At 41.0% G+C, this 22,394-nt stretch overlaps 1 protein-coding gene across 5 annotated transcripts in view; it reads right to left on the bottom strand.

Annotated features, from left to right (window-relative positions):
* RASAL2 (RAS protein activator like 2) overlaps positions 1 to 22,394 on the bottom strand; it is a 191,257-nt gene that overhangs the window by 73,025 nt on the left and 95,838 nt on the right. For 4 of the 5 annotated variants that reach the window (XM_049808232.1, XM_049808234.1, XM_049808235.1 and 1 more), the window contains exon 3: positions 22,151 to 22,277. In XM_049808232.1, the coding sequence (XP_049664189.1) occupies positions 22,151 to 22,277 (127 nt within the window). Of the gene's footprint in view, positions 1 to 6,046; positions 6,253 to 22,150; positions 22,278 to 22,394 lie in introns of those variants that run through there. The other variant, XM_049808238.1, reaches the window with a different exon arrangement.

The following is a 22,394-nucleotide window of genomic DNA, read 5'->3' as shown; positions in this document are numbered from 1 at the left end:
TAAGGGCTCTGACACAAGTATTTCTGCTAGAGAGAACTGCTGGATTTTCAGTACTTCACTGATGAAGCAACCATGTGGGGTTTTTTTCCCATTCCCACACCAACTTAGTTCCATTTTTGTACTCAGTCCAACTTCAGGTATCCTCAGCATAGCCAAGGGATTCAGCTAAGTTATGCTGCTAGCAGTATGTAGTTTGTAAGTATTTATTAATGACTACTCTAAAAACATTAAGCTAATTTAATTCCAAATTAGGGCCAAGACATTATTTACAGAGTCATCTACTCTGGAGTGCTTTTCCAAACTGTGAGCCATATGCCTCATGTAAACAGACATCTTGTCTTAAAGTATGAATACATCCAGCTATGTATTTCATGAGCAGTATGTAAAGTCTACTTAATTTCTGATGCTGCTACTCACGTGATGAGTTTTTTCCCCAAGAATGTGTTCATGAAGAATACCTTCTATACGCCTTCCCTCTGACCAAAAACATTGGGTGTTCAAAACAAAGAGCAGACTAAAAATGTCCTGAAAACATGGAGCTGTAAAAACAAAACAAACCCCACACTTTCCCGGATTTGCCAAGCACAAAGATTGATAGGGAAGCCCTTGCCTCAGTAACACTGTGAGAGTGACACCTTGAAATGAATTGAGTCTCAAGCTCTTCAATTTAAAAGAGGATTTCAGAGCTAGCATCTTTGCTAGAAATGTTATGTTAGTTCTAAAGTTATTTAGCATTAGAAATGTTACTTTAATGCTAAGACTGAAAGAAAAATTAAGAATCCCCGAGAGGTGCCAACCCTCAAGAATGGATGAAGAACATGAAAAAGATCAACATTAAGGGTCTGATCCCCTGCCCACTAAGCCCAGTTACATCACCTGCTTCACACATCTGAATATCCAGCCCAGAAATTCAAGAGCTCTTCCATCATTTAAAGTAGTATGAAAGAAGAATGGGGAGTGATTTTTTTAAACTTTGATACTGTGAGGATTGAAATTGCCAGTGTCTCAAGAGGTATCAGCATCACACTATTTTTCTCAGCAAGAATTTCCAAGAAATGCAAACTTCAAATATAAGTACAGCTTAAACATAACCAAAACAAAATTTAAGAAGAAAGAACACTATTTTTGTAGAGCTACTGGAAGGAAAACAGCAAAAACCAAATACACATATCTGCTGACAAAAAAAAAGGAAAAAAAAAAAAAAGAAAAAAAAAAGGAGGACAGCTTCTTTCCTTCTATCCCCAAGACCTACATCACCTTGTAGTAGTCCTAGAAAAATAAAGCTTTCCAAGCAAGGAAGCTTTGCTGGCTGCACTTCCAAGTCACCCAGGTATTAAAAAGAAATATGTAACTGCCCAGAAGCCACACCTCAGGCAGAAAGTAAACTGAAGCACCCGCTCCTCCCTGCCATGTCTCTAAAGGCAGAAGTCTTGCTTAAGCAGTTCAGGTGCAGCACCACTGCTATTTTACAGATGATCTTCATATTTTATCTGTTCTAAATCATTATAAAGGAGCATTATTAGACAGACAGACAAGGAGAAGCACTTAACATATGATGGATTTATCAGAAATTATATTGGAACACCATGGAAATCTTTTAAATAATTCTTCCCAATGCTTGTAATGTAACTGATAGGGATGGGTACAGTACAAAGGGTCGGCAATCTGACAGGTTATTACTATCGTTGAGGACTCAACTGCTCAATCCTTTGCACTTCAAGATGCTTACATGCTACGAATTCTTAGAAAGAGAAAACAAGCAGGTTTTTGGGGAAAGGGGACACATTGCACTAAGCTGTCCTCCAAGTTGGTATTGGGACAGCAAAGCACTTCCCCATGAATGCTGCAGTCAGGCATGGAAAAGGAAAACAATTTTTCTTGCTCACCCTGCAGACCACATAGTTTGTACAACTCATGTCTTCACAAGTGCTGAATTTTGCCCAAATTCAGAAAAAAATAGAAGCAAAACTAATTGATTAAGGCAGTTTTGTTGGAGTACTACCATCAATCATGTTGGTCTCTCCTATTACTTTCTGACCTACTGTTTTTCCTTGGGCATATACTCTCAGCTGGAGCAGGGAAACAGCCAGGAATGATTTTTTTTATTTTGATAAAATTATTGGGATGACATCTCCAACAAGCAAACAAATGAAAGAACAACTTAGTGAGGTCTGGGGTTTGGGTGGTGGTTGGTTTGTTCAGGTTTTTTTGCCTTCTATGACTAGACACGATCACATAGATAATAGAGGACTACAATTTTGAGAAAAACAGTTTCAGATGAGAGAGAACTAAATGTTTTATCATTCAGTCTGCAGCATTCTGGTGCCATCAGAATGCGTAAGACCCACACAGATGGCTTCAAAGTATTTTGGGAAGCGATTCAACATGATCAGTATATGACATTCCACTGACCATACAACTTCTTAAGCCTCTGGTCAGATCATGTAGGAATTGCCACACCATCCCATCGACTTAAACATTATTTACCCTCTTCCTACAAGGTTTAGTACAAGGTAACAGCTTTATGCAGCACTCCCACAACAAGTTCAACTTGCTTGTTTTCATCACAAATTAAACACCAGCTATTCTTGCAGAGCAGGGTTGAGGGTGCTGTGCCAATAGGGAGCTTTACTCCACCCTGAGGTCACTGCTTGCTCCCTTCATATGTGAAGAAACCGCAGCTTTGCTGACATCATCAGGTGGGAGTTCAACCCTCCTTGTCTGGCACAGACCAAAAAAAAAAAAAAAAAAGAGACTAATTCACAATAACCTGCACTTCTAACACCAGAAACAGAAAAACACCAACAAAAAATTCTTAGTGTCTAGTAGCCTGAAAGCGTGCAGCTTGCACTTACCAGGTATGCAGCAGAAAAGCAGGAGCATTCTGGAGAACGAGTGGTTGTGACCAGCAATATGATTTCCTATCCCTGCCTATGAATCATGTGGTCTCCCTCCCTCTTTACTACCCAGTTCCACCTGTGTTTATAGGAATACTATGTTAATCTCTATGTAAGCATCAAAATAAGGCAACTGCCAAAGCCCAAGGCCTTTCCAAACACTAGAGATCAGTACAAGAAAGGCAGTACTTGGAGGGTTTTTTTTAATCTGTTTCCAAATTAGGGACCAAATTTAGTGGTGAAGCAAGGAAACACAGCAAGGTAAGAGACTGTATAGTTTAGGAAACTTTTACAAGGACATACCAAGTCCTCCATCTTGTGGACATGGACTTAATTTCTGACTGACACTGTATCTTAGAGATTCTTCTTGGACGCTCTGGCGAGAGTTCCCCTGGAGAATATAGCTGACATTTTGGAGTGACCTTAGGACATACCAGGACAGGGCTTTAAGAGCATCAGTGCTGTGAAAGCTGGCATTAGAATTACACTGTATTTTGTAAATTTGGCATTTTTTTCTGTAGCCATTGCCGCTGAAATCAAGCAAATGTGGAGACAATTACAGCCTCTATTATAGAAAAAGGACCTGGCCCTCACAGTTTGAGTGCAACTGAGCTTGAAAATCTGACTGAAGCCTACTCCAAAAGGGATCAAAACAAGCAGGAAAATGAAAGTAAAAAAAAAAAGTACTTTCAATCTCCTCTTTTCTAAGCCAGACTTGCATTTCTGAATGCTTGTGGTTGGCGCCATTTTTGAAGGTTGCCCAGGGGCCTACTCCAAGCAAACGCATCAGCGGAGCTGTTTCACTTCTCTGGCTGGTGTCCACATCACAACACTGCCCACCTAAAGACCCTGCTGAGCATGCTGCAGGTGCAAGAGAAGAAAAATGCAGTGTTGCATGTCATCACAGTGGATCCACTGCCTGACTAAGGAGCAGCACTGTTCAGCTATGGAAGGAAACTCTGTCCAGACTCACCATGGCTGTTTGTAGCTGCCTTCATCTGCTCAGATAACCAGCTATTGCACAAATCTGCAACCCAATTTTTGCAGTTATGTTTACCACAACAACTTTGGCACAATTTCCCATTAAATCCATAACATATATAGTCAAAATCTGTTGACCATTTAACATGTGGAGATGATACTGTTGAAACTGTAAGCACTGACTGTAGTTGCATCATTTGCTTGCTGACCTCTTGTGCAGATTTCCCTCTCCCTTACTAGAAGCAGTCACCCATATATGTAGAAAATTAAATGGAAGGGGACCATTAGGTCTCCCTTCTGCCATTGGCCCAGTTTCAAATCCCACCATTATTAGCTCTCCTAAAAAAACATTTGTGCTGTCTGATGCCAATTAGCCAAGAAATCTAGATAAAAGGAAGTATTCCCTTTGTGGAGAATTAAAGCTTTGAAAAGGTACATACCTCTACAGACTGGAAAATGAATCTGTCTCTTGACGCCAACGATCCATTTACAATTTACATTTACAAATGCTGTCCATACCCTGTATTTTCCTGCATCACAGAATTCTCTGACTTCCAGTATTACATAACTGGTGCAATACTTACTCCCAGATATCAGAAAACTGCAAGGAGCAGGTCAAGCCTCAGCATACCAGAACACCCCTTCCTCCTGCTTATATACAAATGAAGCTGATTTGTTCCCATGAGCTTTAAAGAGCCATGACAGATCTTTCTGACAGAAGTCACCTCAAGTATTTGTTACAGTTACACCATTTTCCCCTCCCCACGGATTTTTGAGAGAGAAAGAGCGAGAGCACTCACAGAGATCAGATAAAGCTAGGCACAACATGAAGAATTCGCAGGAATGTAAGTTGCTGCTCACGTCTGCCTTCCACAACTCCCCAGTATTGTATTTTTAATTCACTACCCTATTAACATGTTAATCGACTGAAAGAGCCCCCAAAAGAGACAGGAAATTCTAAAGGGTACCTCCTGGTAACCACCCCAAAATTACCTAAATGAAACTTAAAAGGGACCAGGATTGTGTTGTCTTGAGCTTTTCTGGTTAGTTTGTCAAAAGTTTGCTTGTTTTTGAAAGAAACACATTCGTCCAAAAAAAGCCAAGGCAGAAGGTTTTCATTTTCTGATCATGTAATTCAAAACCAGCTGCAGAACAACCTCATTGGTTCAAGGCTAACAAAAACAGTCTCTCCAAGTTAGCAAATTAGTATTCTCCCTGGTCTATAGATCAGGAGGAAAATGACTAAGAAGGACTTCATAATCAGTACCTATTAAAGGATGTTTCCAAGGTAGAAAAAAATTTAGCTCAGGAGGTTCCATTCCTGGTTTCCTTAGACAACATTTATCACTTTTGTAGCTACTGAAAAATGTTTAACTATATCAAAAGGTATGAAATCTCCTTTCCAGCTTGCTATCACTTAACAATACATTTTAAGACAAAAGCTGCTAGAAAACCAAGCAGCATTACTAAGGCAGTGCCCTTTATATTGAAAAGAAAACAAATCCTCTTGTTTTTATGAGCAACCTGTAGGATTCCCTGAACTGCTTTGACTTACCATCCCTTGCTGGAGGACAGGAAGCAAGGTTGGCAACCTCATATGCTGAAAACATCACGCAATGCCAGCCACCAGTAAACACTGAAACATATTCCCGCAGTGTGCCCTTGAAGAATGATGTCTGGATTTATCCAGAAATCCAATGTCATATAAAAATGTACTGACTTATGTTGGGTAAGTAAAGGCTTTCAGGGAGAGGGAGGAAAGTAAACCTAATTATTTAAGTAGCAATAAACTAGATTTTTAACTTTGAAAGCCATTACAAAAACTTGTTTTTCATCTTTGCATCTACATGCTGTTTGAATACTAATATGTAATTTCTGGACTAGTGAGCAGAAAAGTACCAATAATCCACTTCTCCATTCATCACATTAAATGCATGTAAAAATCTCTTTAAAAACCTGTGTATAAAACTGAAATAATGAAGAAAAGAGTTGATATATACATGCAACATGGAAAAAACCCCTTAAAGTCTCTGGTTGCTTTAAGTCTAGCCACCTTAAATTTCCAGCAAAATACCTATGTGCCTCCTACCCAATCCCGCCTCACTGTAAATATTGCAGCAATACAGTCCCCTATTTGCATGGACGGTGTCAGGAGGGATCTCTCTCACCTGTGAACTGCATTCTGCGGTAATCCTAATACCTCTACCATGGTCCTGCCACCATGCCAACCAGAAAGTCAGCGTAGCCTCTGCACGCTTCTCTCCCGCACTCTGTTTTCTCTGCCTCAGACGGTTTGGAATGCAGAAAAGCCAGAGCTGAAGCCCGTCAAACGCAAGCCTCTCTATTCAGCAACTTGGCTCGAGTTGAACAATAGCCGCCCTTCGGTCGCTCGCCTTCCCTCGCAGCGTATGGGATGCATGCCATCCTCCCTGCAAACAGCAACATAATCTACCCAGGATGGGTAGCCACTTCATTTTTCCTGTCCCAAGGGAGGGTGGGAGAGCTGAGAGACAGCGCAAGCACTCAGGGTGGGGTGGAAGGGGGTGTGGGCAGGAGGAGACTCCTGTTAAGCAAAACCACGTCCGATGCTGAGAAAATTCTGGGATTTCAAGCAGCTGACTCCAAGTCTAAAATCAGCTACAGGGAAACTTAAGAGGCTGATATCGCTGCATACACTGCCTGGATTACAAGAAGCCAGTCAAGATGAAAACGTCGTTTTGCCAGCTGAACAAGGAACTACGACTGAATGTGTCTGACAGAACTGCACTTTATTTGAAGATGTTACCCCACTTCAAATGTTTCTACAGCTTAGGAAATACACAGCACCAAAAAAGCCCTGGAGAGTCACTTAAACAAACAATGAACTTTCCCCCCCTCTTTTGTTTCCTGCACTGCCTTTTTTTGGTTTTTTTTTTTTTTTTTTTTTCTTTAAATGCAATCTCAGATCTATTGCTTTTGAAGTAAAATGGTGAAGTCTGATACCAAAAGCCTTTTCCTGAGCTCTGTTCTTTTTTTATTTTAAAGTGCTGAGAGCTGAACTTCCAGGTATAGCATTGCTCTAAAATAAAAAGACAAAAGCTGCTCTTTAAGGCGCAGAAGCAAAAACCTGCACAGTTTGGTTACTGCTGCCATCGTAATGTCCTTTATACATTATAATGCCCCTGCTGAGAATAGCGTGTCAAGATGGATCAGTTTAAAAGTCCATGGTTTGATTCCCAGCAGATCCCACCTGCCAGTCGGGGACCAGAGCAGACAAGCACACACACAAGAGGAATGCAAAGTTGTTCAGCCTGTTGCTAAACAGGCTAAAATTGCTCATGAAGAGCAGCGCTCTCCTACCTTCTGCAGTCCTTGGCGGGGGGGGCAGGCAGAGGGTGAACATACCTATTTTACTCTAATTTTGCCACTTGTTTGCAACACAATATTCTCCTCCAATTCAGTCCTTTTTTCCACTAATGCTACCCATCTCCTTTTTTTCTCGCTGAATTACTTGAAACAATCTCCTATATGTTCTCTTAGGCAACAACCTCCCACTACCTCACAATATTTCCCCTGGAAGAAACAGTAACTTCGGTCACCCTACACCCTGCCAAGGCTCACGTGAGAAATCTGTGTGAAAAGCACAGGGTAGCCCATGGGAAAGAAACTTGTTGAATGTGTGCTTAAACAATACTGACTGCAAAATAAATAATAGAAAATTACAATTGCTCCCTTGCCCTCTAAAGCCAATCACTAAACTACACCCAGGGATCTTGCACCAAGATTAGCACTAGAAGAGAACAGCAGCTCAAAAAACAGACACCCCCCAAAAAGCCTGTCACTAACAGCAGTATAACAAAATAAACAGTCCCTCTAAAAGACAAATTGGTTTGACCTGCTGCTTAAAAATGCCTAATTACCGGAAACGATAGGGCAAAACGGTCTCATGATTTCAGGTGAGCCGGATTCTGCAAAAAAGCAGTAACAGCTTATAAGTGATTGCAATCTCCTCTCCCTCACCACCCTTGCTCCATAAAAAAAACAAATACGATGGTAATTATATAGAACACTTCATTCCAGAGCACTGCACCAACTACATTCACAGCACCACAGAAAAGCATCTCTCTGGAGGGTGGAGCAACATCAGACAATTCACATATACCACAGGGCATGATAGAAAAGATGGAAAAATTAACTAACCGGGACATTAAAGTTAGTCTGTACATCTCTTCAAAGAGTTCTAATGCTTTTATGGGCAAATCCTGGCTTTTCTTCTTTTTTTTTTTTTTTTTTTTTTTAAAGTTTGTCTGATTACATTTCTGGGTTTTGCTTCCATGTTTTGCTTTTTCACTTCACATCATTTAGGAATCCTCTGTTTTCTAAATCAGGTTCAAACAGAAGGGTTAAAACTTTGGATCCAGCTCTGAAATAAGGCCATAATTTGCCTGTTTCTTCCAAAGAAGCCATTTTTAGTGATGTGGGAAGGTTTGGTCCTGGTATCTATTTTTGTCAATCCTAAAACTTGCTGTACTGATCTCAAAAAAAGATTTCTGATACACCGAAGGAGCTGTCCGACTCACGCAAATACACCTGCTGAAGACTTAGAAAGACAGTGAATTAGGAAGATACTAAAAAAAAAAAAAAAAAAAAGTCAGGGGGGAATAAGGCAAACCATACAATTACTTTGAAGTATTCTAGACATCTGCCCCCCAGTTTCAGGAATTTGAAATGCAATTTGCAAAGTCTAGGAATAAAAGTTGTTTTCAGAAGACTGTGACACTGAATAAAGATTATAAAGATTATTAACACCACCACCCCACCCCCAATGATATTACCTGTGCCTCACTACGCAACTTTTGTTCAAATAACCAATCTTCTGACAAATATAACAATTCTATTTCTCATTAAAAAAGGCCTGTTGAATTGGAAGAACAGGAGGTTGCTTCCCAGTATCTCAAGAAAAATGTCAATACAATGAATTAAGTAGTTCCTGGCCAACATCGCTGCCTCTGTTCAGACCAGGCACGTTTACAGCTTCTGACTCTGGAGGCAGCTGCTGAAGAAACCTGTTAGCAGAGCAGAAGCACTAAAGCAGAATAGATAAAAAGAAAATAACTCAAAGTTGGAACTTTTTTAAAAAAATCTAAATTTTAAAAGTAAATCCATTTCTTTTCATATAAATCATTTACAATTAAAGGCAAGATGTTGACTTAAGATCTGTCTTCCTACGATCTATCTGAACTACTTAAAATCAGAAATACGTATGGGAACACTCAGCTCGCACAAGATTTTTAAAATGCCAAATTACGCAGGGAGAGAAGCTACTAGAAAAATGTTTTAAAAAACATTGTCTTCATATATCCGGCATATTCCAGAATACTTTATCTAAAAAACCAGTTGTCTGTATTCAGCAAAGTTTCTATTACTTCGTCTGATGCAAAGGACTCAGAAATTAATTTAAAAACTAAGAAACATCATTAGGTTTTCTAACATCTTAGAGCACTGATAATCTGCATAAATTTATACTACTGTAATATGTGCTGAGTATAGCGTCTTTATTGGGGGAAAGTACCGAACTCAGCTCATAGGCTGAGTTACCACCAAGAGCACGAGGGAGACGCGATGCGACACGAGGACGGTATTTCGGTGCGGACACTCTTTTTCCCACAAATATCCGGAGTGACGGCAGCACGGAGGAAAGCGGTGCTTCCCCTATGTGCCCACCTACCCAGAAACGCCACGCTGAGCCCCGGCCGCCTCTGAAGTGCCTGTGGGGAGTGCTGGCAGCAAGGCGCCAGCAGCCGGAGGCTCTCTGTGAGGAGAGGCCGCAGCTGCCCTGCACCAGTTCCAGCCGGTTCCAGCTGGGGTCAGTCGAGGGGCTGGGAATGAAGGCGTGAAGTAGGAAAAAGGGGTGGGGAAAGGTGGTGTTTGAACTTTTGTTCCTCCAAACTTATTTTAATTGGCAGTGAATTAAATTAATTTTTCCCCAAGTCAAGCCTGGTTTGCCCGTGATGGTGATTGGTAAGTGGTTTCCCTGTTGTTCTCTCGACTCATGAGCTTGTCCATCTTATTTTCTCCCTGTTCGGTTGAGGCAGGGGGTGAGAGCAGCTGGGTGGGTGCAGCCAGCAGCTGGCCAAGTCAACCCACCACCACATGGCTTACCAGGAGCAGGAATAAAACATTGCTTCCAAATTCAGTCTCTGAAATCCAGCAAAAAACATTCCTCAAATCCTTCCTGTTTGCTCCTGGGTGGAACAGTCAACACCTTACCCTCACCGTCAAAGCAAGACTGGAGCACTAATTCAACGGTGATCAAAAGCGACCAGGCTCTGGAAGCTCTATTACGGTTCTCAGCCTTTAGACCAGCAATCCCCAATTTCACCTGCAACCAAAGGGTAATGAAGTTGACTGCAAAAGCAAAGCACTTGTTATCTGCGCGACAGTGGTATCTTTGGGTCAGCAAGATTGATGCTCTGGACTTTTCTGCTACCATTTTAGCTCATACATGCCATGTAACAGTGGGGAAAAGACCATTGGTGAGGAACAAGTGAGATGACTGGAGTTTTCAATGGTCAGATTCTCACCTAAACTACATCTGACTCGTGAAAAAAAGGTTGCTAGTCAAGTAAATATTTGCCGTTCCATCCAAGATGAGAAAAAAGAAAGCAGAAACCTCTTCAATTCTTCACTGGGTAATGCACAAGATAAAGCAGTCTCAAATATGCATCAAGAATTATTAGCTTGTAGCCAAAAGCACTTTAGTGGACACCGAGTTGAATCTTAATGGATACTAATCACTGCTAGAATGTAAAGTCCTCTCCATCTCCAAGGCTTCTTTTGGGAATCGGGGATTTGTTTGCGACACAGAGGTGCCTGTTAGAAGAGTTTCTGATGAACTCCAGTGGAGTTCAATAGCCCACTTTTCCTCTGTGGCTTTATTATTTTTCTTTTAAGTAAATTATCTCTCTGCTGTACTGCCAAAACATTTTTATCTGTTTTGCAGATAAAGATCACGGATATAATTCTTCACTCCCCTTGCGCTATGAAAGAGTGATCACTTACAAAAGGGACAGCAGGTTAGCAAAATATCCAGTACATGTTTGAGTAAATCTAACGTAATACCTAAGCCACCTCATATATTATGAGCCCTTTTATTTATGCATCAATAAGAAGTAGTTCACCCACAGGAGGTGTGTCACTGCCCCAGTGAAGTATAAATATCACTAGATGGCACAGGAAATCCTGAAAACTCTGCTTCTTTTATTTATTTTTTTAAATCTCCACTTGTCTACTTCCCAAAGGTATTGCGGAGATCAATTAGTTCATGTTCACAGACTATTTTGAAGATGTAAGAACATTACTGCCTCATGGAAAACAAATCTTCTGAGGTCTTGCATGGAAAAACCCAATATACAACTGGCAATGGATTTCTTGCCCCACTGTAGCTTTATTAGCAAGTTCTGCCATCCTCAACCAGAACTAATATAAGGAGGAAAATCCCCCCAAACTTTGGATCCTAGGGCAGCAATGACAAGAAGTTCTTCAGCACTTTTAATGCAGACATAGGAAAGCTTTTCACGGGATACCTTCAGAGACATTTCAGCATGGGCAGCTCAGGTGCACAGACGGAAACCTGCCAAAGGCCACAACAACAATCCATAATGCCAAAACAAAAATACAAGGATTCACAGGTTTTCAGCACTCTAGAGATAAGATACAGGGCAGCTCACCGATTATCATAGCGCAACACCAACCAACCCTGCTTGTCCACATTCGCTTGTTGTGAGAACATCCAACATACCATGACACAGAGAAAGTACACTGAGGAAAGGGGGACATATGAGAGCAGAAAAGACTGGTTGAAATCTAGACACAACACAAAACCAAGGGAAAAAAAAAAAAAAAGCAGAAATGACAGTCCCAAGCTTCATTAAAATAAAAAAAAAGTGATGGTTTTACTACTCAGCACAGTGCACTTATTTAAAACAAATCTATTTCTTTAAAGTTCCTGGAAGCATGACTTCAATGGTCCTCCAGAAGGACTCCACGTTTTTTCCACTGTTTGTACAGGCTTGTCCATCAAATACTGTGTGTGTATTTTTCTTGTTTTGAAGTTTGGACTATAAAAAGTTACAGAAACACATGAATGCTACAGAAGTGGTGAACTTGTAACACGATGTATGCACAGCTAGCATGAGATAGAGAACTTAAGGCTGTGCCTAGGACAGAAAAATGTGCAACCCTAACGAAACAGTTTTCAAAAGCGAGGCATGACTATGCTGCAACTATGAGCCCTAACTGCAATACACGAAGACATACCAGAAGTAGTTCAAGTAACAGTAGCTGTAAGAATGTGAGAGCGCCGGCTTCAGCGGTGGCGGAAGTAACACAAGCTCTTCTGAAAATCTCGCACGGCCCTTGTTCAAATCTCTGCTGCCTTGGCTCCACTGTTACCGTAAGTGCACTGGCTAGATCAAAGCTAACATAGAGAGCAGCTTCATATTACACCCAAGCCACTATAACTCCAGGCTGCTCCTAGGGGGGGAACACAGAAATGGAAACAATTTGGCTCTCTACTGTCCTTAAGCAACACCATCTCCTCTGTGTTGGAGGCACCACATGGCTGCAGGGTTATTTGGAACATCTACCAGATCAGATTCAAAGATAATCATCAACACAACATGTATGTGAACATGATTTTGCTGCATGAAGTCCAGTCGATTCACCTGGCAGGCATGTGACAGAACTGGCACCAAAGAGGGTGGTAAAGCAGGGAGATAGGAGTGTGCACAGCCCTGTGCATTGGAGACAACTTTGTATATTTTATTTCATACAAACTTCAAACTAGATGCACTTAATCCGATTTTATAAATATTTGCATTGTGCAGTATCAATTTATGCTAAAGCAATAAACTGATCAGCAACTAATTCCATAATTAATACCAAAGTCTGAACAAGATTTAATTACATCAACATTTTTAAATTTAGTTCAACAGTTCAAATTAACTCTATGTAAGACTTAAGATAAGGAAATTCAGGCTGTAGGAAGGAAGGTTAATTTTCCATTAAGTGTTAAGCCGGTTGTTACTGAAGGAAAAAAGGCAAGTATACATGGTTGGGTGAAGTGTAATTACTTTTTGCCACAAGATCAAACAACTATAAAAGAAAACCTATAAAATTTAACAATCCACAGTAAGTTCATGCATGATTTAAGGTAGATTTCTTTAAAGAATTTAATAAATAACTTTTTATTGTTGTTGTTGAGAAAAACTAAGGAAAACGATGGCTTCCTTCATAATAAACTGAGGTTTGGTTAGAACACAGTCAACATATCTGCCCCAGATGGTCTGAGAGCTACCAGTTCTTACCATTGCACAACATGCTCTACTTATAAAGTATTCTTTATGATCACATAACAAAATTTTAAAATCTGTAAAGCGATTTTTTGTGTGTGCTGTAAGTCGTGGGGAGGGATGTAATAATACATTTCCAGGGGAAAAACCCCACCCTAATGGATTATGTGTCAATACTAGAAACTTAAGATTATGTGTTCATTTCCCTGTTAATCTCTGCTCTAAAAGGTTTAAGATCTAAACAGATAAAATTTGCTTCATGATGAAACTTGGCTTTCAGCACAGATGATCTTTGTCCAAGGGAATAAAGTTTCAGCAGCATTCAGAACAAAACAAAATCCTTTGGCTTCGCTTGCGTTATAGAAGAAGAAAAAGATAGCAGCTTGGCAATTTTCTGTATACAAATAACTCCAATTGCCCGGGGGGAATGTCACTGAGATCCAGCCATCCTGTTTGTTACATCTAGCCTCCCTGGAGTCAGTTTTAATTTCAAGCAGAGTTGTCTAAATTCTTCACCCTTCCAAGGCAGGCAAATTGCACTGTACATTGTCCAAATTTCAGATGACTTCAGGGCTTTTCCCAACATTTCCTAACCTCCACTGTGGATGCAGAAGATAGCAGGACACTTTACACAGTAGGTGTTGCCCTGTGTAGCCTGTTGATTCTTTAACCATGCCCCAAAGCAGCTGTATTTCACAGGAGATTTTTAAAAATGCAACTCACAGTTTGCATGTATTTGCATTTTGGGATAGAACATGGTGGGTAAACAACGTCATCTAAAGACAGTTATAGGTTTTAGAATTTTAATTGATCTTCGCATAGCTACAATCCCTACTAATCACACCCAACAGTCACAGCACTAGGAGATCGTGACCCAATGCACTAGACGGCGAAGCACGCAAAGGATAAAGTCTTTAGCAAACCCTTGTTTGTGCTATTACATGAGCCAAAGGCTTCAGATCTCAGCTCACAAAAGGCTCCCACGCATGGGTTCTGGCAACACTGCCAGGTCAGGGTTGAAGTGCAGTGAAGAACAGAGCCGTGCAGCTAAACGTGCACAGTACCCACCTACAGCCTGCAGAAACACAGACAGCTCTTTGGCCACCACTGAGCAGCGTCAAACTATACAAGTGCAGAAAGGTGCTTTCTGCACTGATCTCATTAGTGTACCACCTTTCAGCTGTTGGGGACCTTTCAATTTAGATTTTTGATACAAAGCACTTACAGGTCAAAAATAAAAAATAAAAAATAATTTTTTTAAAAAATAAATCATTTTCAAACGACTCATGGAGGGTTGCTAATTTAAATGAAAAAGGCAACGGACAGTAACGCATCTGACCCTTCAGACTCCTGGGTTTGCATAAAGGAGGATGTGAATCTCTCACATGTGTATTTGCGCATGTATATACAAACACGCTCATGCAAGCCCAGATCAGGCAAACCCAAAGAGCTGCAAACAAGTCAGCACATCTGAATCCATTTTTCTGCCAGAGATACTGCTATATAACACACCCCTCAATTCGAGGGCTAAACCCAAACCCCTGTTTTGCATCCCTGCCATGCATAATAGTTGACAGAAGAGGGATATTTTGCAGACAGCAACACGATGTAAGAACAGACAGTGCTATTAGGAAAATTACTTCATCAAGACACATCAGAAATCCCTACAGCTGAGATACAGGGAGCTGTAAACTGCATTTTTTTCCTCACTTGCTAACAGATATTCTTCGTAGGCAAAGTTGAGTGGTGGAAGGTGAAGGGACAGCCCTCTTTTTGGCACATAGTTTTGTTAGAAGTTACAGGAAGTCCATTATTTCAAATTCCTGCATCTTTCCTAAGTAAATCTTCACTGGATATGTAAAGATTGGTGCATTGCAGATTCTTTCATTGACCAGGTCACAAACAATCTCTCTTCTTCCAAAACAGACTGTCTCCCTCTCCCTCCCACCCTCTAAAGTAGTAACCATTTTCAGGTATTCATCCTAAACCTTAGTGCACAAGGATTGTAATTATGTGATGAGCACAGAGTAAATCTATTCTTTCATCACAAAGTACTCATTCCAACTGGAATATACAGAGAGCAAGGCTCAGCTTTGATTGTTCTAGTTGCAGACAACCTTGTCTTAGAAACATCAGTTATTGAAATAACCCTAGAAATCTTTTTAGCTAATGTCTGTCCTCTCCTGCCAAGTTTTTACCTGAAGGAAGAAGCACAGGCTGTGTATTTTCTTGGTGCAATCATCCCCACGTAGGAGGGCTCAGCAGCCGCTTGCAGGAAATGTTGTAAGAGGTACATACCAGGCAGCAATGACACCAGACGTCACTTCACTAATCTTCTGTTGCTCACTCCATTTCCAAGCCTCTGGACATAACCTTTTAGAACAGTACGGAGACAGGATTTCTGCACAGCTAACTGGTCACCTGATAGCAATGCAGTATGGATCTGGCACCAGAACAGATCGGTGCTTCATTTTTATCACTTCTTCCCTTGTTTGCATGATCAGAGAATTTTCTGAATCCAGTGGAATTTTTACTGAAAAAATGAGCTTGAGGGAATGCAAAGGGGGTGATCACTAAGATGAAAATCTATCAACTGTGCAACTAAGCCAGAGGATCAGGAAGTTAGAAGTAATGTTTGAAACTCAAAATTCCATCTTCACCAAGTTTCAAAATTGTACATGTAATTCACCACAATACAGAAGGTAGATTTTATTTATTAGCTCTAAGGTATACCCTTGAAGTTTAGAGATCTAAAATCAATTTTAGCAGCCTCAGTCTTTCTGTAAAAGGTGCAGTTGCTTTGAAACTCAGCCTACTCACTTACGTGCTTGACTTGAGGAAATTCAGGTTTGAAAAAATCCAACTCAGGTGATTTATCACCGAGCTAGAATTCCAGATTAAGTGCCTACTATGTAACAGTTATGTCATCAGGAAAGTAAGGGTGCCTAGTCTCCTACCTATTTGCATTTTTGTGCTTATCTCCCAAGCGAAGTACACACTGCAATACTGTTTTCATCAGAAGTTGTCCAGTCTCCTTTCCATATGACCACTAGCCATGTTTTTAACAAAAGTTGTGGGAACTCAGTACCTCTGAGACCTTTACCTCTCTCTCAAATTCAGTGTTTGTTGGCCAGGAGACACAAATTATTGGAGAAAGGGGGGGACACAGATACAGCATCAGTTTTACTTCATTCAAAAAACAGGCTGAAAACAATCAGAGAAGTCTCTGTACGAGACAATTTACAAATGCTTTATGTCAACAGGCAGATAAACACGTGCTAGGAAGAGAAAGTCAAAAAGGGACAGAAAGTAAAACAGAGAACCAGTGAAACACTGGTTGTAAGAAACTTCTGGAGGTTATCTAGTCCTGTTTTCCACCTGGAGCAGGGCCTTGCCAACAGCCGACAAGGTCAGCTGTGACTTTGTCCAGCTGAGCCATTAAAGCCTTGAAGGATGAAGTTCCTACAACCTTTCTCTTAATCTCTCAATCTGAATCTCCCAAAGTGCAACTTGTGGCCATTCCCCCTTGTTTTATCACCCACCACTATGGAGAATGCTTTGACTCCATTACTGCTAAATCTCAAGTAGCCATAGTCTATAAGATCAACCCCTTAGCCTCTTTTTTTGGCCAGCCTAAACAAGCTTAGCTCTCTCAGCCTCTTTCCATGGGTCGCATACACCTGAACAACATGACCTTGACAGATCTCTGCTGGACCGCCTCCAGATTAACATCCTTCTTCAAGTGGTGGGCCCAACACTGGACCCAGTACTCCCAGTATGTCAGCAGCGCTGAGTACAGGGCATCAGCATGACTGCTCTTCCATTGCCACATTAGTGGTCGCAAAGGCAATCTTTACAGAGACGCTCAGAGAATGGAAACTCATCAGGGCATGGGAGATTTGTTCCAAGGAGAACAGATGATAACTGTAGGTTGCATGGATGGAATTGCACCAAGGGACAGGGAGAAGAGCTGCAGAGCTGGGAGGGGAGTCAGCAGCTGAGAAACAGCTATTAGTGCTCTACAGAGAGAGCTAGGGCACTAAAGGCCAGTTGGTTCTCTGATGAAGCGAAGATTACACCAGCACAAAAGTTTGGAAGATGAGCTAGAGAGCTATGCAAGGGTGAACAGACATTGACATGAGTACACATTGTATAGGCAGAGCTGACTGTGTAGAAGCTCCTAAAAGGTGTAAGGCTTGCTTACGCACATTGTCCTTGATCTTGGTGGCTATTCTCTCTCCAGCCAAGGAACTGGAGTATATTTTCAGGAAAAAAAAAAGGCTGCTTTACTTGTGTGGTTCCAGACACTTTTTCCAGCAACAAAGGTAGTTTAAGGAGTCCCGGCCTCCTCTCCTCTCACCTTTGGCTGCTTCCTTGTATCACAGAACCATTCCACCAGAGCTCCTCTTCTACATGCTGTGTTAATATTGTTTAAAACAATTAGATCAGTAAAGGCTACAACCAGCAAGCACCCTAGCATTTAGTGTGGGTAGAGGGTACAAACTATGTTTTCCCATTGATTAGTCCAAGTGACTGGACACAAAACAAAATTTCTCAATGCTAGTGACTCAAGGTGAGGACAAAATGAAAATTTGCAAAGAGCATCTTCACCTCTGTCCTGCTTTCAGCAACCTTTTCTCAAGAGCCTTCATATTCAGTAGTCATATATGCGACTGAGAAAAAAGTAGGGTTAACTTGTTTCAACTAGTGAAACAGTCTTCATTTTCTTCTCAGATGACTTTATCTCCAAATATAAAAAGAAAATCAACTTGCATCAACACTAGCCTAAGCATCAGAGAATCTTGAAAAACTCTCTCCTTGATGATGCTCTTTCCTAATAATTTAAAAATAAATTAAAAAAAAAAAAAAAAACAAACCATTTCCTCATTTTCAATCCCTCCTGATATTTTCACACATGCAGGCAAAAAATCCCTTATTAATGCCACAAAGATGCACCCAGATGCCAGAATCAAAACTTTTGCTATGTATTCTCCTTAACAACTTTCATTTAGTGTGAGCAGGTGGTCAGAAGGAAGCAGAGTAAGAGAGAAGAGGATTATTTTGGGAAAGGAAGCAATAACTGTTACTAGTCTGTCAAGCAGTATGAATGGTGGAAATCTGAATCATGCTTTTACTGTATGAATGGTTAATTCCAATATGCTATGATAAACAATGATCCTTTACAAAGGATGTAATCTCCCTAACAGCAAAAAATACACCTGTTAGAAAAAGAGCAGGATCTCAAGCAGAAATGAAGGCAATCCAGAGATGTATCAGCTTGAGATTTCTTCATCTTACCTCTTCCTATAACATTTAGGTGCTGGTCTCCAGGGCCTATATCACACTTCATAACAGAATTGGCCCATTGAAAGTAATGCTTGAAAGAAGAAGGAAAGAGGCTGTCAAGCTGGAGTTAGGGAGACATCACAGCTACATTTTTAGCTTCCTTGAATGGAAGCACCTCTGGGTAAGTGCTGCCGAGATGAAATCCTAGCAAGAAAATGACATATTTAGAGTATGCCTATTCACTCACACAGAGGAATTACTACAGTGATACAGACTATGTACCAAGGAAATTTCATGGCATATATTTAACGGATGGCTTGTTGACACAACTCTGTACGGTGTACCTTCCAGATAGGAATTAAGAATTCCAACATTAGAAACAACCTCTCCACTGTCTGCAAGCAGAGGGCAAGCTCCTAAGCTAGCAGTAGATGGTGAGTGTCCTCTGGTGTTACAGTTTTTAAATTATCTTATTAGTTTTCACTGTTTAAACAAGTCACTTTCTATCTTGTGTTTTATCTTTGTGTCCACCCCTCCGGCTCTCATTCGAGAGTGACCACAGTGGTTTCTGCCTGCACAGAAAGGATGGCTCAGCTGCTCTTCTAGCAGCTGCTGAACCATCACAAATTACAGCTTACTGTACTGAAGTATGTGGAAATTGGTGTCTATCTTAGTACACGGGACTGTAAACCATGGTGGTTCAGCAGCTGCCTCACGAACAGCTGAGCCATCCCTGCAGCAAGGGTAAAAATGAAAGAGACGACAAGAATGACTACAACAGCCCTTGGGTAAAGCACACTTGACTTAATGTTGACCTCCGGCGAGTTACACATCTCTTGCTTCAACTTCTCAGCTGTAATGTGGGTAGTTTCTCTCCCCCACACTTCCTAGGAATGGTGCTAAAAGGATGTGTGCATAATGCTATAAAGAATGCCACAAAAATTTGCAGAATGGGTACTACTGCTGATTATGCTGATCCCCTCAAGAACACACACCATTCCAGTTGCTCCATTAACAAAAAAGATTGACCTCATAGAATACTCTCAAGGTTTCATACAAGGTGTAACTGCAGTGCTACAGATGAAAAAGAGTTCCATCACCTGATTTTCCTTTTTTTCAAAATCAATCAATCAATCAATAACAAGAGAGGTATGGCAACCTTACTTAGGGAAAAAACCAAATGCCATTGCTATGCCTTAACCTCTGCACTAGAGGCAGCCCTAAGGAGCTCTTCTGCAAGTAGTTATTTCAGATATCATCATAAGATGCAATGCCTACTGTTGCCATGTTATGCACATGCTTCCCTATGACAAGCTAGATATTCTTATCAGCTCTACATAGCAACTTCTCTACAAGATATTTTAGCTGCCTCTGCTGTGCTTTTCAGCTTTTGGTGTCCATTCCAAAGCTATTTTAGTCCAGTTGTTATCTGTACTGCTGGTGATACATTCTGACTGCCACCATCCGTTTCTTTCTCTTTATAAAGATGTTCAATGGTTTCCTTCACTGGTTTGTCCTCTGGCTCAACATCTTGACAAAAAGCTATTCCTACTGCTTGCTGTCAACCCACTTTTTTCCATTAGCAGGCATTCTGTAGTCATGATAAGAGATGTTTCTAACCAGGATGTGAAAACAAGGGAACTACCAAGGGAGCTACAATCAGAGATTATATATAACCTTCCCTCCCACTTACTCTCATCCTTCCTCACAGTATGGGCATTGCTCAAGTTTTTCTCCAGCTCATGTCTGTCTTCTTCCCCTCCCACTGTATGCCCACTTCCTTTAGCTACACACTTTGTGACATCTATATTCACTACAGTTGCAGCTCTCATATGAAGAAGACATGTGGATCTGAGTTTCTCTTGTACTTTTAGTATGTTCTTGTCAGGCATACATCAAATAGCACAGTACAAGATGCCACATGCATCTAAAATTGTAGCAAAATACATAGTAGGGCATATACCCAAATAGCACAGAATAGCAATTCAAGAAAAATGAAGAAGGTTACAAGGTTACATTTAAAAATGTAACACTGGGATTTCCAGCTATTCAGATGCTCAGTGAAGTCTAGAAGTTCTTCTAGGTACTTTTCTACACATTCTTTGCACATGGTATAGAAAAAGAAGGCATTTAAATCCTAGATTTTAAAGGTCTTTCTAGCTTGCAAAGCTGCAAATAATATTCATTGCCTAGTGCAGACTGGTTGCAAATATGATTCTTCATTCATCCCACTAGCCACACATCTGGAGAAGTACTTCGCCTATAATACTGTGTAAACATGTTTAATACTGGGTTTAGTTCCAAACAAGAACGAATATTTGTTCATATGGCAAAACAAGATTATCATTTAGACCTGCATTTGAAATGCCACAAACAAATCCAATAGGGGTTCTGTTTATGTCACTCATCCCCAAGTATTTTGCAGCTTTCCCTCCTAAATCCCCAACCTGCCCTGCTTCTTTTCAGACTTCTAATCCAGGAATCAAACAAATCCAAAACAAGAACCCTATCTGATTTCCTCAAATACGGAAGAGTTAAATAGTGCTATTGGCAAGTACAAATAAATAAGTACTATATTTGCAATGTGTTATTTAACTATCTAGAGGAGTGGGTTTTTAATGACTTTTGTGCAATATACTTACAGAATAAAATTATTTGGCATATAAACCAGCTGAGCCTGTGAAATGAAAAATACCTTACCTGCTCTTCACCTTTGATAACAATGTTATCAAGGCTGCTTTACCTTTTAGAGATGCATGTTACTTTTTTCCTCATAGCTCACCCTCTCCCAGGACTGGTATTTTTCACAGCTGAACTAAGAAAGAATTGCTCCTAGATCCTATCAGCCTATGCCAAGGAAAGTTTCTTGCATAGGTTGGGAATAGAAAGAAGAGTTCACTTGTGCGTGGTTGCTCTTTCTTCTGGAAAGAGTTGGAATGATGCTCTTTATGCAACCACAGGTGGGGTGGAATGAAGAGGGGGAACTGGGCCAAATCTGGACTTGGGAAACTACTGCAACAGAGCTTTCGTCTGTCATTTTTAATACCTGGCCTTTCTTTTGCTTTCCCTAGATTTCAACATGTATAATTATAGCCAACAGCAGCAGGCAGTTGGCTGGTTCTTTTAGGTAGGAACTGCACCCTGAACAGGCATGAGGTAAGTTACAGAAAAACCTGTTATCCAATACTTGCTATGAAAATATGAAGCAAAGGAAATTCCAGAGCGACTCAAAGTGAGGTAAAACATAACCACCTAACAGTTCTAAAAAACAGCAGGAACCACTTACAGCTATCTGCAAAAGCTGCATTCGTACTGACCTGCGTTCAGCAGCTCTCAGTTGTAAATCCCAGGGCTGCCTAGTAATCTTCGAAACATGGCTACAAACCTTCCTGTGTGTGGCAACAGCCCAGCTTCTCTGGTACCCCCATAATAACCTCAGTGAGGCTTGGATAAATCCTAATGTTTACAAGTCATTTTGCTGGAGGCATTTACAAACAACTCCACGGTCACACGACCTCCACCACCACCTAGCTATGACGCTACCCACCTCAGCAGGCTCCTTTGCAAGGATGCTGCCTGGAAAGCAGTGCCCTTGGATAACAGCTTGCAGCTATAAATTAAAATCAATTTATTGTGGCCAAGGTTTCCACTTACCTAGTTTGGCGGCCCCCTCTGGCGGGTACTCGGGGAATTGGCCCTCGGAGGGGACGCTCACCGTCCGGCGCAGGCAGCGCCCTTTGGTAGCATCCACCTGTGGCTCCTGGACCCCATCGATAGGCACCTGCGTAAAAAGAAAGCTGACAGCTGTTAATGTGCCACCGGGCTATGCTGTTAATATGCCTCTTGATAAGGACTCCATTATCTACTCATCTGGTAATAACTTTCAGATGCAGTTCAG

Source organism: Accipiter gentilis, chromosome 8 (assembly GCF_929443795.1).
Source record: "Accipiter gentilis chromosome 8, bAccGen1.1, whole genome shotgun sequence".
NCBI lineage: Eukaryota > Metazoa > Chordata > Aves > Accipitriformes > Accipitridae > Astur > Astur gentilis.
Note: the sequence above shows the minus strand (reverse complement) of the source record. Positions and strands in the feature narration are given on the sequence as shown.